The sequence below is a fragment of the Microtus ochrogaster genome, unplaced genomic scaffold, assembly GCF_000317375.1.
Source record: "Microtus ochrogaster isolate Prairie Vole_2 unplaced genomic scaffold, MicOch1.0 UNK15, whole genome shotgun sequence".
In the NCBI taxonomy this organism is placed as follows: domain Eukaryota; kingdom Metazoa; phylum Chordata; class Mammalia; order Rodentia; family Cricetidae; genus Microtus; species Microtus ochrogaster.
In genome coordinates, this window is record NW_004949113.1 from 6,385,569 (window position 1) to 6,402,217 (window position 16,649).

The 16,649-nt window shown below is 42.5% G+C and overlaps 1 protein-coding gene across 2 annotated transcripts in view; it reads right to left on the reverse strand.

Moving 5' to 3' along the window:
• Tox3 (TOX high mobility group box family member 3) overlaps positions 1-16,649 on the reverse strand; it is a 105,185-nt gene that overhangs the window by 24,287 nt on the left and 64,249 nt on the right. For both annotated transcript variants that reach the window (XM_026789213.1, XM_005367047.2), the window contains exon 2: positions 2,093-2,155. In XM_026789213.1, coding sequence (XP_026645014.1) covers positions 2,093-2,155 — 63 coding nt within the window. The remainder of the gene's footprint in view (positions 1-2,092; positions 2,156-16,649) is intronic.

Consider the following 16,649-nt stretch of genomic DNA (forward strand, 5'->3'; position numbering starts at 1 on the left):
TAAATTTACTTTGGATGTAGTGATTGGGAAATCAGATGAACACTATCATGGGGCGCATTAGCATTTACTCTGCTTTATTTTTTTGATCACAGAAAGTTGCACCATGAAGCCGTTACACAAGATCTTAAACTCCAATAGAAAGCATACCTCAGGCTAGGCACTCAAAATTAAAGAGGTTTTCAATTTTTATTTTTGCTAAGGAATATAGAGAGACATGCTATATATAATATCTCCCAGTGGCATAATCCTTTTTAAAGAAACATTAATTTTAAGTTAGAAGCTATATATGTCTACATTGACCTAATAAAACAATGTAATGAAATAACATTGTAATATGTAACCAAGGAGATGCTAAAATCTTAACTGCTTTTAAAGAGAGGTAAAATATTACATATGAAGTCTTCCACGGAGAAAAGAGAGATAAACGTCAAATTTAATATTAAGTACTGCAAATCCCAAACGTTGTTTTCTGAAAGAATACAAGTCACCACAAATTCCCATCAACAATGAAAAGACATGGCCTTTCGATCAAATTAATCATTTAGCGTTTATGTGATAAATTTCGACAGATATTGACTTTCCAGTGTTTACCGGGAACATGTTAAAGTAGTATGTGCATGGTTAAATACCATCTGTACTGAAATGTTCAAAACATTTGTTCCTTTTGATAAGAATGCAAATCTGGAGAACTGTTGTATCAACACATAACAGCCGACGTCTGACACGGTGAATTATCACAGCTGGAATTAAATTGTTTCTGAACAGCTGCTGGCGGCACAGCTTTCATCAATGTTTGATTCAAATGTAGAGGGGAGAAAAAAATCCCCCAGAATGAAACATCATGTTGTCCTTACAGATGGGGTTTGTGTTCATTATCCCAAACAGCACAGCAGCCAGTGCCAAACCGTATTCCTGTATCTAAGCTCTCTTCTGGCTGGAGAGATGATGGCCACCGGAAAATGATTAATTGACAAAGACCCTTACTTTTCGAGTCTCCACTTCCGCTCAGAATTTTTAGACATTAATTTCTCTCATATCACTTGCTCCCCTGTACCAAGATCATTTGCAAAGCCATTATTATTTTCGGTCTCTGGGGTCAAGCTAGTTCACTCTCCAATATCTGAATGTATTTGGAAGATGAAGACTTTTTATTGCCCGAGCCGCAGAGGAACTGTTCCATTTGGATCCATTTCATCCTTCTGTTAGTTCTTGTTTGAAAATGTTCAATCTCACACAATCTACCCTTTTAGGAAAGGTGGGTTGTTTTTGTTTTTAGAAGGTATGCCAATGAGACCACACAAAGGTGGGAGGTCACTGGTAAGGAAATAGTAGGAACAGCAGTTAAGACAATACTTTCCCATGGATCTCCACAGAGCAGCACAGAGCAGGAGTTGAAAGGGCACTGTGTGGAGAGCCCATCACCCAGAATCCCAGCTACACCCAGCGACAATCACAGGCTGACCATGTCTATCCATAGAATCAGACACTAAATCGTCTCTAGTTGAACATCTACTATTTGAGCATTGTGGTAGGTGGTGGGGCTCTAACAATAAAATACTCATTGCACATCACTCTGGAAACCTAACACTGTCTGCCACACCTCCCTGAGGCACGAGACTCAGGAAGCTATCCTTAGAAAGCTAGGAAGCAAAATACTTTCTATTAAAGTCTCCAAACTAAGTTCTCTGCTTAGTCAGTTAGGAAGGTAGGTAAGTAGGTGTGTGTGTGGTGTGTGTGTGTGTGTGTGTGTGTGTGTGTGTGTGTGTGTGCATGTTTGTGTCTGCATGCGCATGTGTGAGCGTGCATGCGCACACTGTCTACTACATATTTATTACTGCTCGGGCATGTCTTTTTTTCCATCAAGAGATTCTCTTATGCTCCAAATGTTAACCACAGCCTGTGGACAGCGATAAAGCCTGGCTGGGTTATTTTCTTTTCCAATTGGCTTTTCTCATTTTCCTCCAAAGTTGTTACCCTGTGCCACAGGAGAGGAGAGAGAGAGAAATCTGATACCATGCTTTTCCCTTCAAGCCTATTAAATTATCTACACAACACATAAAACACGGACAGACATGGTAAGACAGACACCTACCTCGCTGGCAGCAAAGAAGGCATTGTTTGCCTCAGCCATGTTCATGTAGTTATTATTTCCAAACTGAAAAAAAAATTGATTTATGTTAATGGGGAGCGAAGTAGAACCTGTAGTTGTTTATGTAATACTCAGAAGTGATTTGGAAAGCAGGCCGGGATAATGGGGCTCATGGGCCAAACTAGGAATGTGAAGCTGTACCTACTGTCAACCAGTTCCTGTCGCCACTAGAGCACGGAGCTCTGCTGTCGATAATTCTAGAAAATAGTTGCATTTCTCCCCATGACTGATAGTGAAGGGAGACAATTAGAAACATGTGGCTGTCTGGTCACTAGTGTGCCATTTATTAAACTGGCATTTGTCAGAGATTGGGGAGCAAAGGTGTTCCCAAGAAAACCACTAGGCCATGTTTTAAAGGAAGTTGGAATTTTCTATCTTACTTTTCAAGAACAGGTGTCACAAGTGTGGGCAGGCTGAAAATGTGAATTAAAGGGAATACAATTCAATTTCTAGGACTCAAATTCTATGTGCTGGTGTGGTATGAATATAAATAAATAAGACTAAAGACTATTTCTAAAATCTCCCAGCGGAGCTTAGCGTCCTATCTAGCTCTATCAGACTGACTGAAAGCCGTGCCATTTGATCCCTCCTTGTAACATTAAGTGTAAAGAGGTTTAGAAAACAAGCAGGATCCAATGGACGCAGCCATTTTTATTCCATTACCTAACACAATGGCCCGTTCATATCATCAAAAATAAGACCGTATCAGCATTTCAGACATAAGCTCTTTACTTCCAGGGACCCGTTATCAAAATGTAAAACTTGGATTTGGGCAGAAATGTATTTTTAGGTTCAAATGGTCTAGGTATGCACATTTCATTGCTTTCAACATTCTGCTATCTGTCTGGCAATATGGGAAGGCTCTGTGGGCATAATTATCTGGACTTGTGTTATTTTCATGATGTTTAAATGGTTAAGAGAATGTCCTTGTATCAAGTATTCAATTAATTTCATTTAGTGCATCAAAAGAAGCACAGGTGTGGTCTCCAAGGGGAGAAATGTATATAGTTATTTTCTAATATATATTAAAGCTAGCTGTTACAGTATAGTAAAAAGTATAATTTCCCCCAAGAGATTAAGTAGGTAGATCAATGGATGGTTGAATGAATGGATGGTTGGATGGGTGAACGGAAGGACAGGGTTAGAAATATGTACATAGATACTCAGATACATATGTAGGTTGATAAAAGGAGAAAATAGATATGCAGATATGGAAAACCCATGTCATCCTCCCCTCAGTACCACTTATTTCGGAGAGGCTTTCTCCAACTCTGAGCCCACAGGAAACAGGACTGACATGGTACATGTCATATGTCAGGGACCCAGGAACAAAGCAAGACTTACAGGAAAAACACTAATGGCTCCAGAGTGTTGCTAAGGTTTACAGAGGCAGCGTCAACCACCACCCAACACTTCAACACACACAATGAGCTACCAGACAGGCTCTCCTCCAGTCCTCCTGCTCATCTGGGTGGATGTCTTTAAGCATTTCTGAAAGGTGTACTCATTAGCCCTTAAAGAAGACCTTTATCTGGCTTGTCTGAAGGCATGTGATTTCAAGACGTACGCAAGGGTGCAGAGGTTCGCATACACGCATACACACACACATGCATGCAAGCACGCACGCACGTGCACATACATCTCTCCATTTTCCATGTGTTAAAAATACGTCAGAACAAAACCCCACAGGCTTCTGTTACACAATTTTTTTCATGAAATGTTCAGGCCTATAATCAAATATGACCCATATCTTAATCTATATACTTCATGTTCCAATCCTGCCCCACCCGCAAACTGCCTGGCAGCCAGTATCACAACTTTAACATTATTTAAATGTAGGCTTTGTTGAGGAATTAGAAATCCATTTAAGGCAAAGAGCTCATTATCAGAGAGTATTTTTTTAAGATTAAACTCACTTATTATTTAATAGCACCTAGAACAACAAAGGAAAATAAAATGGCCATTAAACTAAAGGCCTAAACAATTCAAAAAAAAAACCCAAAAAACAAATTAAGCTCAGAGTGAAATAAGAACTGGGTTAGAAATCCTCTTCAGAACAGTTAGTATGCGAATGTAATTACTGAAGAAACTACAGCTAATCAGCTGTGAATTGTATCCATTAATTAGTATTTGCCCTGGAGGAATGAGAAAAATCAGTAACAACACTGGCACCCGCACAGCGCTGAGGAGCTGCACGAGGCCGAGCCGCTGCGTTTAGTCAAGCAGGTGGCTCCAGCGGTCCACGTAATTTGAAAAGCTCTCACCTGGAGGGGGGGACTTGGAGCGGACAGAACCCTCCTTGCGTATCTCTTGTATCTGCATAAGGCCTTAATTAATGGCTTTTAATTTGGAAGCACTTGATGATGGGGAGGGAAGAGTTATAAATCATTTCAAATAGAAGCAAGGGTTTCTCTTCCACCTGGGGTAGAATATGTCCTGCTTAAAAGCAGCCTCCAGACGCTGGCTGGTGGCAGGAGATTGTTTTTCTTCTGCACATGGGACTGTGGGGGTATAGTTATACCAACAAGAAAAACAAGACAAACAAACCAAAAAACCAGCAATTCTTTATCTGGAACCCACATTTTATTGAGTGCTGTGTATTCCTTATGGGCTATGTCCAGTCATTCTAGGAGTCAGAAGGAAAGGAGTGGCCCTTGGAAATTTTGTTTTTTTGTTTGCTTATTTGTTTGAGACACCATCTTGCTATGGAGTCCAGGCCCTCAGAAAAGTTCCTACTCATCTTGTGTCCGCCTCTTGAATGCTCAGCCTCCAGGAGTTAGCTCGTGTGCCCCCTGTTTATTTCATGTTCAAGTGTGGTCCTCCTTCGGTTGTCTGGTGTTTAAGAACAGACCGGATTCTGAAAGGAAAAGCACTCCTTTGGGGTAGAGTGCGAATATAATGACCTAAGAACAATTAACTTTGAGTTGTGTACAATTAAACTTAGTTTATCTTCTAGAAGGCTGTGTGATAGTAAAAGCATTATACTACACACAGGCTCCAAGTCTAGCGGAAAGGGCCTTAACTGGGCTCCCCACTAACTGTAGGACTAACTGTGCCTGGCATATCAGAAACAATTCGGTATTTGTTGAAAGGATGAAGAGTTGATCCCATCAAACCTGAAGTAACCCATAATCACCGCTGCTCCCCAACGTCACCTGTCAATATTTTAATGGTAACTAATAATGAGTGGTACCCGTGGAAGCCTTCTGTACATATTTTTTCTTTTCATTTCCAAAAGTGGGACTAAATGCAACCCATTTTTCCTAGCAGCCAACAAGACAGAGGTATTATCATACTTATTTGCTCTAGATCATCTAACCAAGGGTCCTAGGGGTCAAGCCACCCACCCCAGCTGACTTGAGCATGCATCCTCCAGCCTCACTCCCTGCATCCCTCCCACGCCAGGACCCATATACACTTGCTTGACTCTTCCACTTCGTTCTTTCTCTGATTCCTAGCTGGACTTTCCCGGAGGGTATTCTGGTGTTCCAAGTCCATTATGATGTTCCTCAAGGAAAGGGTTCCACAGTCCCGCATATCTCAGAAAGGGTTTGTGATGAGCCCCAATGTTTTCTATGAATCTAAAGGCTGTTGATTTGTTCAATCTGCAAATGACTATGTGCCACTGTTTAAGCTGCTACGCTAGGCCTGGAGACACAAGGGTGACACAGACGAGGTTGCCATGGACTACTTGTTTTTTTTTAAATGGAGCTCACAGATACCTTGCACCCTCCAGCCCACACCACCGAAAAGAAGAACAATAACCCTGTGGATCTCTCCTTTTGTTTACCTCACAGTAACCAAGCTCTTAGGGAAGCCTTGCTGCAAAGACACTGGCAATGCCCCGCCCCACCCCCATCACATACACAAAAGCCCATCTTAAATATACACTGTATCAACATCTATACACTTAAAATATACACTGTATATACACTGTATACACTGTATCAACATCTACACACTTAAAATATACACTGTATATACACTGTATATACACTGTATACACTGTATCAACACCTACCCACTTAAAATATACACTGTATATACACTTATACACTGTATCAACATCTATATACTTAAAATATACACTGTATACACACTGTATATACACTGTACATACACTGTATCAACATCTACACACTTAAAACATACACTGTATATATACTGTATACACTGTATCAACATCCACACACTTAAAAACCAATCACAAGTTTCTAACTTCACCTTAACTTGGTCTAGCTCCAAATTCCTAACATTCCTCCAAAGACCCCCACACTCAGTCATTTGAAGGTATTCATGCATTCTCAAAGACTCAAAGCAAAATATTCTAAACAAGTACAATGCATGAGGGGGCAGTTAATTACTGTGAAGGACACACAGAAACACCATCCAAGAGAACATCTCAGTCCCTACGTCTTACCGAGAACACATATGTGGGGTTTTTAACCTTCACAAGGAGCACACAAGCAGTAACAGGTCCTTATTCACGATGACAAACTCCAATAGATGCTATCCCAAAGACTCCACCCCTGAATACGCCATTACAAAGGAGAACCATTTGCACATGGAGCCCGTCTCCTAACGGGTTCATCCAAGAACATGCCCGCTGTATGCAGAGGTGCATGTGCTTTAGCTGCATGGTGAGCAAGTACGGCTTCAGCAAACACAATTTCTGAAGGACATCAATTGAAAAGGAACGGTGTGGGGTTTTGTAAAAATGCGCCTAAGAACATCATGCCCGTGGCCCATGTGGCGGTGGGAAGTCACAGTGAATTAATGCGGATTGCGAAGTCTGGCTCAGCTAGCAACAGGCTTGGGACAAAACAGAACTGCAGAGACAAAACCCCATTTGTAAGCAGAAGGTGGACACATGGGCTTGGCCAGGCCGCAGCATCATCGTCACTGAAACTATTGTGACACCCCTGTGAAGAACTGTATAGACCTCGAATAAAGCAGCATTGACAATGGGATCTCAAACAGCTAAAGGGCACAAATTTAATAGTTTAAAAGGGGAACCCTTCAAATTCTCCTCGTTCCTCATTAAATTTGTTAGCAGACACCATCCAGTTTGACGCCTCACCCAGGCATCTGTCGAGTTACTTCCACAAACTATGTAGTTACGGACCACGAGTGCCAGGCCGCCTGGCCGTGGGATGGAGAGGACAGCAGGTGGAGGCCACTCCCTCTTGATGGCGCTGGTAATATACTCTAGGAAAGGGCTGATGATGCCAAGATGCAACCCCACTGAGAACCAGAAGTCCACAGGGAAGCAAGGCTGACATGAAACATGGGGGCAGTGCTGAGGGTGGCCATGGGCAGATCCAGGGCACCCTACTAAGAAACAAAGGATGATGTGAGCTCGAAGACCATCTACGGTGTCACCCAAGGTTGGGGGTCCAAAGAGAATCTGGGAAAACACTTGGTCACAAGTGCAGAAGTGGTGTGTATTGCACATACACTGTACACCCCTTCGAGTTTGAGTTCTGATCCCAGGCTAGGTTTGTGAGAATTCTTGTGCCTATGAATAAGTTATCTGACAGGATAACCTGAGGCAAGAGTGACTGATTTGGGCTCCTGGTTTCAGACCATGAGGGTAAGGTGTAGAAGAGCAGAGCAGATCACATTACCATGGTCCAGAAACACTAAGGTACAGGAGACAAAAGAAGTGGCTACTCACAAGGGCCTGCCTCCAGTGTCCTGCTTCCTCCTGCTACATCCCACTTCCTAGGGTTCCTAGAATGTTCAAAGGAAGTGGCACACAATGGGGTACTGTGTGAGCAAAAGATAAGCCCATGGGCAATACTTCCTATTCAAAGCATAAAAGCATTTGCAGTATGCTGACTAGGCGGGGATGTTTGGTAGGCTTGATGTCTTAATCGTATTTTCAATTTAGGATATCCAAATTGAGATATTTTTGATCTATGATATTTTCCAATGTAAGTTTTACCAGCAAAGAGCATATATATATATATATATATATATATATATATATATATATGCTGTTAATTAAGTATATACAAGTATATGTGCATATGTGCAGAGAATCACACACATATGCATAATTATACAAACACACATATGTACGTGCCTTTTGACAAACTAAAATTGCCCATGTCTTCTGCTGAACCTTAAAAAGTATGACTCATATATTCAACTCATATATTCTGACTTGGATGGCAGCAGGCATTTCAAGCATATATCCAATGCTGAGCCCCTCGTTTGCTCCCTCAAGCCTGACTTTTGCGGTCTTTTTCATCACCTTCCATGGGGAGCTGCCTCAGGCCAAGTCATTCTTGAATCTATGGCCTTTTTTCCCTTTGTCCCGTCAAATTATTAGTAGTAGATCCTATTGGCTCACTTTTCTAGTTAAATTCGAGCAAACCACTTGTGTCCACCTTCTATGTCTCCTTCCACAGAAGACCACCTGTGCCCACTTCCTACGTCCACCTCCATGAGACCCAGCCCTGCCTAAGTCCACTGTCTTTTGGCTGCAGGAACCTCCTAGCAGGTTAACCCTACTCCACCGAACTTTCAATAGACACTGCCATAGAGGCCTAGGTCACCTGACCCTTGTTCAAAACGTCCCAGGACCTTCCCATTGGCTCAGGGGAGAGGACACATCCTTGTGATGGCTCTTGCTTCCTTCCTAGCATCACGCAAACATTCTCATTGCTCATCTTAATTTATCCTGATGACCTCCTTGCTGTCCCAGCAACACCCCAAACCCATACCTACCTCAGGGCCTTTGCACTGATTGGTCCTTTCATCTGGATCACTATCCATCCAAATAGCCCGACAGCTTATTCATCCCCTCCTTCTGGGTCTCTGGATGCCACTGTTCAATGACAATCACATTTCTGTACAGCCTCCTTCTCCAATGCTCTTGATCCTTCTTTCCCCACTCTACCTTATCCATTAACACTTTCATCATCTTTTTATTTATTTATTCATTTATTATGTATGCAGCATTCTGTCTGCATTCCAGAAGAGGAGACCTGATCGAATTACAGATGGTTGTGAGTCATCATATGGTTGCTGGGAATTGAACTCAGGACCTCTGGAAGAACAGCCAGTGCTCTTAACCTCTGAGCCATCTCTCCAGATCCCCCCCCCCCATTAACACTTTCAATATTACACAGTACAGCCATCATTTTCCTCCGGCTATGATGTAGGAGGGTCTTCTATCTATCTATTGCTTTCATTGGTTAATTAATAAAGAAAACTGCTTGGCCTGATAGGTCAGAACATAGGTAGGCAGGGAAGACAGAACAGAATTGTGGGAGAAAGAAAGCAGAGTCAGGCAGATACCATGAAGCTTCGGCCCAAGATGGATGCAGGTTAGGATCTTTCTCCTTAAGCCACCATCTCGTGGTGCTACACAGATTACTAAGTATGGGTTAAAGCAAGATGTGAGAGTTAGCCAATAAGAGGTTGGAACCAATGGGCGAGGCAGTATTTAAATGAATAGTTTCCATGTAATTATTTCGGTAAAGCTAGCCGGGAGCCGGGCTGCAGCCCACGGCTCCTTTCACTACACGGCTACTAGAATATAAATTCAGTGAGGGGACTATTTTGTCCCTTTGCTACACCAAGCCCTGTTGTCAAGAAGAACGGTAAACAGTAGATGCTCAGCGGATCTGTTCTGAATGACCCAATGAACTTCTGCATGAGAAGCCACAGTTTTCCCCAAGTCCCTTGGGCCACTACATCAGCTCCCGAAATTCAAATGACAAGGAGGACCCACCACCATTGTTGTCCCCGCACAATATCTACGAACAAAAAAAGCAGAAAGAGGGAAACATACATTCTAAGAAGTAGTGCCGCAAACTCTAGAGACATCCATCTGGAGAAACACTGTACCCTGAAAGGAACTATGGGGCAAATCTGGAGCCACACTTAGCAACAACTCAGTGCATTTCTGAGAAGCTAGCAGGGAGTATTTAGAATGCTCAAAATGCAAAGAGATAATGCATGCATGCTGGGACAGAGGTGCAATCAGGGTCATCCTAGACCTGACCATTACAAGGTGAACTGAAATGCCATACTGTGCCTGTGAGTATGGACAATTACTGAGTCCACTGAACAGAAAAGATCCATGTGTTTAAAGAAAGGAAAGGTTCGGAGGTTTAGGTGGGTAGGGTGGGCTATTGGGGATGGACACATTGGTGGCAAAATACAGACGGCTATGACCAGGTGCACTCAGACAGGCAGAGTGCTGAGAGAAAGGGACCATGTGATGTCAAAGGGGAAAGGCTTCGGGTATTCAACTTAATGACTGATTTTTTTTTTCTAATTTGAAATATTTTCTTTTAAAGAAATGATCTTCGGTCTAAATCAGTGTTATTCAAAATGTATAGCCAAGGACCAGAGACTAACTCAATGCCTGCCCAAGCATGCAATTACCTGACCCCACCATGGACTGACTGTATCAGATTTAAAGTCCATGGGACTCTAATTTAATGTTTTATGCTTTTCTCAGGAACTGTATAACATGCCAATATTTGTCCAGTTTGTTTTTGACTAATACTTTGAATTTAAAAGAGGAAGAGGGAGGGAGGAACAAATCTTTTTTTTCATCTCCCTCCTAACATTTTGGTTTTTGTTTTGAGATGGGATGCCAATGCATAGTACAGACTGGCCCCAAGTTGGTCATTCTCCTGCCTTAAGACTCTTGAATACTGGGCTAACAAGTGTGCCTCACCATTCTGGCTTTAAAGGAGATTTTCTAAGCCTCTAGAATGATCTAAGGGAGATGCTGAGGTTACATAGTATTTTGTTGTTGTTTACAGTGATACAGGAGTTTGTCATCTCTCACTTTTCTCACTCACAGAAAAAAGGCACCGTTCATGAGGCGGACATTCTAACTCTCTTACCCTCATCACCAGGACAGCCAGAAACACCCATAGCTGTATCAAGAAGGCGAAGTAAGATCTGCTGTTGGAGTTTTAGCAAGTGGTGTGGTCACATGAGTAACAGCAAAACCTAAACATATGGACGCAACTCAAACACAGAGGCCTTCGGATTCTCATGATCTGGATGCATTTGAGTTTGTGAATTGTACAACCATCTGGACAAGCTAACAGTGGTGGGGGAAAGAGACACTTGTTTAATATAAAATACATACATCTATATATGTATATATACACACACACACACATATGTGAGCAAAAGGGTTTCAGAATCAAGAGAGCTAGATGCCAGTTAATAAGACTTATCTGGAGGAATGTATTCTTTCTCTGCAGAGGGTATCAAAGATGCAGCTGCTGCTTTTGGAGGAATGGCAGTGTGGTAGAGACAATGGGCAAGAAAAATAAGGCAATGTAAGGACCAAGTTGGCAAAAAATAGTCCTCAAAGATAGGGAAGAAAGAATCAAAAAGAAATGGCTGCGCAGGAGAACAGGTCTTGAACTCAGGAAGTGGGCAAGGGGACAGAGAACCTCAGGCAGGGGTGAGTGAGGTGGGCAAAGCTGTGGACCTAACCATGCACAGGGATTGGTCAAAAATCTAGGTAGGCAAGTGAGCAGGGAGAGGGAAGACAGGCAGGGGCAAATGAGGGCCAACTGGTGTGGAAAGTCCTTCTGTATATGTGTTGTTTTTATTGGTTAATAAATAAAGATGCTGCTTTGGCTTGCAGCAGGGAGGAATAGAGATAGGAGGGGAAAAACTAAACTGAATGCTAGGAGAAAGTAGGCAGAGTCAGTGAGAAACCATATAGCAGCCACAGGAGACAGATGCCTCCACCAGAGCCTGCCAAAACCTTGCTGGTAGGTCAAGAAGCCGTGCTTAACTCTGTTCTTTTGTGTCTGGAATTCCTTTCCACGCTTTCTCAGGTTTTACATGGATTTAACTGGATACATTGGCATGACAATCTGTTGACAGAGGTTTCTTCCTATCCAGTTCTGCAGCCATTCAATCCCAAAGAAACACACAGAGGCCTACATTAATTATAAACTGGCTGGCCTATTAGCTCGGGCTTCTTTTTAACTAACTCTTACATCTTAAATTAAGCCATTTCTATTAATCTGTGTATCGCCATGTGGTTGTGCCTTACCAGCAATGATCTGGTGCATCTCTCTCCTGTGGGCGGCTACATGGTGTCTCACTGGCTCTGCCTACTTTCTCCCAGCATTCAGTTTAGTTCTCCCCACTAGCTCTATTCTGCCCTGCTGCCAGCCAAGGCAGCTTCTTTATCCATTAACCAATAAAAGCAAAACATATACAGAAGGACTTCCCACACAATTTCTCTTTTTCTGTTAAATAAAAAGGAAAGTTTTAACTTTAACGGAGTAAAATTACATATAATAAAACAGGTATCAAGCAAGAATTACAGTTACAACATTTATATCTACTTTATCTCCTATCATAACTAAGGAAATCTATAATTATAACTATCCATTCTTCAACTCCATCAAAGACCCAGAAGGATATATTACCACCTAAATTAACAGGAAGTGCACTGTAAGCAACTTCCAAAACCTTAGAATTCACAGAGTCATCTTGCTGTCTGGACAGTCATCCAAAGTTCTTCTGTAATGTTTCAGCATCCATCTTCAGCCTACAGGCCCACAGCATCCAACAGCTTCTTGCTCTGTTTACTTGTAGAAAGCATAGATGTAGCTCCTTTAAAGAGGTTTCCTGACTCAGTTTTGGCAGTAAAAACTATAATGTATAATTAAGAAATATAGGTTAATATATAATTATCTATAATACTCAATCTTGTAATCATTTGGTTAGGTTTTCTAGATACATAGAGATATATTTCAGTTAGATACACAATCTTCAAACCTTTGAAAAACTTAACAGAATATGGCATTTAAAATGTTTTAAGAACTTAAGATGTTTCATGGCAATGAGACACATCTGCTCTTGGCATCACCAATTACTTCAAGAGGAAGATTGGCATTGAAGAGGCTCCTTATAGAGTTTGTCAGTCATTTGGACAAAAAACTGTTCCTTCCTGAACTGCTTGATGTTATGTTATATGAACTGGGCATGCAGGACCCACAGAAAAATGACTGCTGATCTTGCCCAAAGGTGAGACAGTCCTTTAGTGTTCCTGATTCATGAAAGAGTCTGCCAGACATTCTGCAGGACACAGAAGAAAGCAACTGATGGACTTTGCCATTACAAGGCAGAACAGATTTTCAAATTTCCTGCTTCATGGAAAAGTCTGCTGGATACTATGGGCCTGTAAGCTGAACATTAGATGCCCCAATGTTACAGGAGAACTTTGGGTGACTGTCCAGGCAGCAAGATGTCTCTGTCAATTCTAGAGTTTTGGAAGTTGCTCACAATGCCCTTCCTGTTTACTTAGGTAATATTATATTCTCTTGTGGTCTTTGATAGAGTTGAAGAATAGATAGCTATAATTATAGATTTCCTTATTTATGATAAGAGCTAATGTAAATATAAATATTGTAACTGTAATTCTTGCTTGATACCTGTTTTGTTATATGTAATTTCACTTTGTTAAAGTTAAAACCTTCCTTTTTATTTAACAGAAAAAGAGAAATTGTGTGGGAAGTCCTTCTGTATATGTTTTGCTTTTATTGGTTAATGGATAAAGAAGCTGCCTTGGCTGGCAGCAGGGCAGAATAGAGCTATGTGTGGAAAACTAAACTGAATGCTGGGAGAAAGTAGGCAGAGCCAATGAGATGCCATGTAGCCTCCCACAGGAGAGAGATGCACCAGAACATTGCTGGTAAGACACAGCCACATGGCGATACACAGATTAATAAGAATGGGCTAATTTAAGATGCAAGAGTTAGCCAATAAGAAGAAGCTAGAGCTAATAGGCCAAGCACTGATTTAATTAATATAGTTTCTATGTGGTTATTCAGAGTCTGGGCAGCCAGGAATGGATGTGCTGCTTCTGCCAACAGCCGACTTTTTATTCTTAAATGTATTCACAAGGGGAGGCCTATAAAAGAGTCTGCTCGGAGGGGAAGATATCTCTCTATAAATGCATACTTGCATATATATGCCAATAATCTGAGGCACACAGAAGTCATATTGAAAGAGACCATGAGTGCTGGGGATGTGGCTCAATGGGAGATAACTTCCTACCATATGCAAAGGCCTAGATTCTATTCTTAGTGCTATACACACAGGGACACACACACACAAAAAAAAAAACCCAAAATGGAAATTTCCAAGTTGGGCATGAGGGTGCACATGTCCACACTACACACAGACAGGTGGAAGGGAGGATGAAACACAGGAAACACTTTATCATGAGACTGTCAGGATCCTAGGCCCACCAAACTAGCTGGGGGATGAGTTCAAGATCCTAGCCGAGCTACAGACAACCAGGTACTGGTACCATCCATGTAATTCAATTCTCTGACCTGTAATACCAAGATAAAAGGTCAAGAGCCTTGTGAGACATTGAGAATTAAAGGGGTTAATGCATAAAATGCCAACTCTTTAAAATCATGTTAGTAGTCAGGGGAAAAGTCTAAGACAGATCAAGACTGACTGCTGTGGGCCCTGTGACAGTCAAAGAGAGCTCATTACTTAAAAACCCCAATGGCAAGGCTGGGGAGATGGCGTTTCAGGAGAGTACTTGCTGCTTGGGCATAATGGATCTAAGTATTGATCTCTTAGGAAGCAAGGCGGAGTAAAGGCACCTGGAATCCCAGCATGCAGGAGGTTGAGACAAGGGATTCGTGGAGCAAGGTAACTAGCCAGACTAGCCAGGATGTTGAGTTCCAGCTGCAGCAAGGGAGCCTCCCCCAGAATAACTCAGAAAAGAAACCCAGTATCAACTTCAGGCCTCCACACATGCACCAGAGCAGACACGTGCCCACACACATACATACATACCACATACACATACTAATGCAAAAACAAACAAACAACAAAAAATAGACAAGGCTTCCCTGTGATATCCAGATCAAAATGCAAATCTTTTTTCCAGAGTAACAAGTCACCACACACCCTAGCTGATCGAGCCTCCCTGAACTCCCAAGAGGGCTGTTCTCGCCACTAGGCTTCAACCACTTTGCCCTGGATGTCTCCCGGGCCCTTCCTTGAATCACTGGATCAGAGGTCCTGGCCTGGTCCATTCTGCCGTTTCCTTTATGTAAGTTTCTGTATGTTCATTCCTCAGCAAGGCCTCTCTCTGCTAAAGTCACCTACATCCTGCACACCCACCTTCACTACACTTCCCACAATCCCATTTTCTGTCTTGTTGGGATCACAGCTCACTCATCACAAACTGCCTTTCCTGCACTGACGTTTGTTTACTGTTGGCGAGGTCGGTGATGACAAGCATTTCTTTCGGCTCAGTGATGTTTCTTTTCACCACGAGATAATTAATATCTGGCCCACAATTGGCGCTCGGTGCATATATAGGATAGATGAACAAATAGGTGAACAAGAGAGATCTCAGTTCAAATCCCAACTCTGCCATGTCAAGTTGGGCATCGTCAGGTGAGTCCTGCCCTGATATCTTTGATTTCCTCCTTTGTAAGGATGAAAAGACAGAATTTTGTGGGAATGGACTGTGTCAGGGGAAGCAGAGCGATGCCAAACCGCCAGCCAATGACCCCATGAAGAAAGAGCCACCGAAGAGGAGAAATCCTGGAATGAAGGAACTCAATAACATGGGTAAAAGGAGGTCTCGTTGAGGCGCTTTATGTAATATTTATAACTAGCCCATTATATAATAGAGTGCAATAGATACTATGCTAAAAATAAGTTCTGATTTCTGCCCAAGACTCTGCTAATGGGAAAGCAAGATACAATTCTCCGTGATGGGAACAGCATTGGGTACGTAGGAAAGAACTCTCCCTGGAAAGCCAGAGGGCTCTGAGAGGAGTCATGTGAGAGAAGTCTTGAGGGGCCGTGGAAACTTGCCTGGATAGTAGAGCATACTGGGAGAGAAAGATACTGAGGAGAAGCCCAGTGTCATAGCGGTGGGTGGGGCACACCAAGAGACAGGAAGACAGCATTCATGGCAGAGGCAGTGATGGTCCAGGAGCATGCACATGTGTACTAATGGGGAAGATTGAGCCTCAACATCAACAAGGATAATGGGAGCCATGTGCATGTCTGTGGAAGCAGAAAGACTGAACATGGACCATCTGGACTGTAATCTATTACCATGCCTGTCTCTCTGCTGGACTCCTTGGGGGCAGGGGCTGAGCCCATCAGAGCCTGGCCCACAGGAAGTCCTCAAATGATAATGCCCCAGCCTCAGAGTGGTGAGGGATGTGTTACTAAGCCACTTAATATTTTCCATTTTCATCAAATGTCAAGGATGAGTCAGTCCACACTGGAGTCAGGTGAACTTCCTGAGATTCAATGAAGCCATAAAACAGAGTAGAAATGTAAAGTCAGAGAAGATAAAAATCCAGGTTGTTTTCCTTGTACTGTTAGACTTTGTAGTTTTATCAAATGATTAAGGAGCTCCAGCACTCAGAAGGCAGGTGGATCTCCAGCACTCAGAAGGCAGAGGGAGTTCCAGGACAGCCAGGGCTACACAGAGAAACTCTGT